Below are 1785 nucleotides of genomic sequence, written 5' to 3'. Positions count from 1 at the left end.
GGGGGGGGAGGAAAAACATGAGTGGGAGAAGAGAAATTCCAGAAAAATGTGGTATCCCTAGACGGAATGGGCGGGAAACTCTGTGGGGACCTGGAATTTCAGGGTCTTGGTGGGTCCTTTCCAACTCAGGAGATTCTGTGATTCCAGGGAATTGGAAAGAACAATGAATTCACATTAAATCTGCCCTTTCCAGATGAAATATTGGACACGGGGAAGTTTGAGTGGCTGAAAACATCTGGATGGAAAGGTGGGATAGCTCTATCCAAGGGTTAAGGGATGGACAGCAGCACATCCAGGAGGGAATCGTCTCAACGTCCCATGAAAATCAAGTGTGAGTGGGACAACCACCTTGAGAGGCACCTGAATCCCAAGAAATTTCCCTAGAATGGGAATTTTAGGGGTCTAAAGTAAAGGTTGCTAAAGTTAGGATGAGATCCATTCCCCTTAGATTTTATCCTGGTTTTATGTGCAGAACATAAACAGAGATTTTGTAGTTTTATTTCCCCTTAAAATCCATAAATTTAGGTCATAAATTCCCCTTAAAATTCACAGATTTAGGTCACAAATTCCCCTTAAAAATCCATAAATTCCCCTTAAAATCCATAATTTTTACTTTATGCCTGTCCATGGAAGTTCTTCCCTGGGGGTGCAGCCACTTTATTAATTAGCAGCAGTAGAGGGAATTAATGGAAATAAAGAAATTAAACTACATTATTCTGGGAGTAGGAATAAAGGTCAAAAGATCCTGGAAAAATCCAGAGTTTTTTGGTTAATCAGCGACTCTATCAATCCGTTTTTCTTAATTTGAAAGGAAGGAGCACTAAGCAGCACTTGTGCTGGGAAACCAAAAATTCCACTTTTTTTTCTCCATTTGCTGCTTCCAGTAGCTCATTTATCGGTGCCGTATTGACCTGGGGGTTTTCCACCAGGAAAAAAAAAAGGGGATTTGAATTTTTTATGCGGACTTGAATTTTTTATGCGGACTGGGAGATCTTGGACTGCAAAATAAGGTTGTTTGTTGTGGAAAAATGAGGATGTGCTGATGTGCATCCATCTGGGTGTGGAATTAACCCAAGAAAGGAGGGAATTAAGATGTTTGTGACTCACCTCTCCATTGCAAAAACAGTATATGATGGCAACAAAAAATCCCTGGAAGGAGGAGGAAACGACAAATTAATGGGAATTTGGGGAAATTTGGGTCTCTTTTCTGCCCAGCACCCCCAGGTTTCTCTGAGATCAGTGACACTCCAAACCTGCTGTGGAAAATGTGTGCGAGAAATCTGGGATTGTTCAGTGGGGCAGGAGAGGGAAACAGAGAAAATTCCCTGACGGACTCCTGGTGGACAAGGAGCTGTCCCGGAGCCAGCAGAGTGTCCTGGGGGACAAGAGGCCAATGGGATCCGGGAGTGCACTGGGAAGAGCATTTTTTGTGGGACACAGTGACCCCTTTTGTGTTGTGTTTTGCAAAGAGAAACCATTTGAGCCTAAAATATTTTCAAATCCCCCCGAGAACGAAATCTGGTGTCTTGTAAACCCAGCCCTGCACCCAAAAGCCTTGCACCCAACATTTCCCTCCTCTCCCCATTGAAATTCCCATGGCTTCCCAGAGTTCCAGTACCTGGAAAGAGTTGAACAGCATTTCATAGTGCATTTGAACTTGCCAAAGAATCCCTGACACGTCTGTGTATGGCATAGCCATGAAAACAATATAGTGAACGCCAAACAGAGGCATAAGGACGAGGGTAGATTTCAGCAGCTTCCTGCAGGGAAAAAAAAGGGATACAG

General features: G+C 43.5%; 1 protein-coding gene across 1 annotated transcript in view; it reads right to left on the bottom strand.

Annotated features, from left to right (window-relative positions):
- PTH1R (parathyroid hormone 1 receptor) overlaps positions 1 to 1785 on the bottom strand; it is a 76483-nt gene that overhangs the window by 948 nt on the left and 73750 nt on the right. Inside the window, exons 11-12 of the mRNA XM_008643094.2 lie at positions 1619 to 1760; positions 1108 to 1149 (exon numbers count right to left, since the gene is read on the bottom strand). Of these exons, the coding sequence (XP_008641316.1) occupies positions 1108 to 1149; positions 1619 to 1760 (184 nt within the window). The remainder of the gene's footprint in view (positions 1 to 1107; positions 1150 to 1618; positions 1761 to 1785) is intronic.

The sequence above is a fragment of the Corvus brachyrhynchos genome, unplaced genomic scaffold (genome assembly GCF_000691975.1).
Source record: "Corvus brachyrhynchos isolate BGI_N302 unplaced genomic scaffold, ASM69197v1 scaffold18, whole genome shotgun sequence".
In the NCBI taxonomy this organism is placed as follows: Eukaryota; Metazoa; Chordata; class Aves; order Passeriformes; family Corvidae; genus Corvus; species Corvus brachyrhynchos.
Note: the sequence above shows the minus strand (reverse complement) of the source record. Positions and strands in the feature narration are given on the sequence as shown.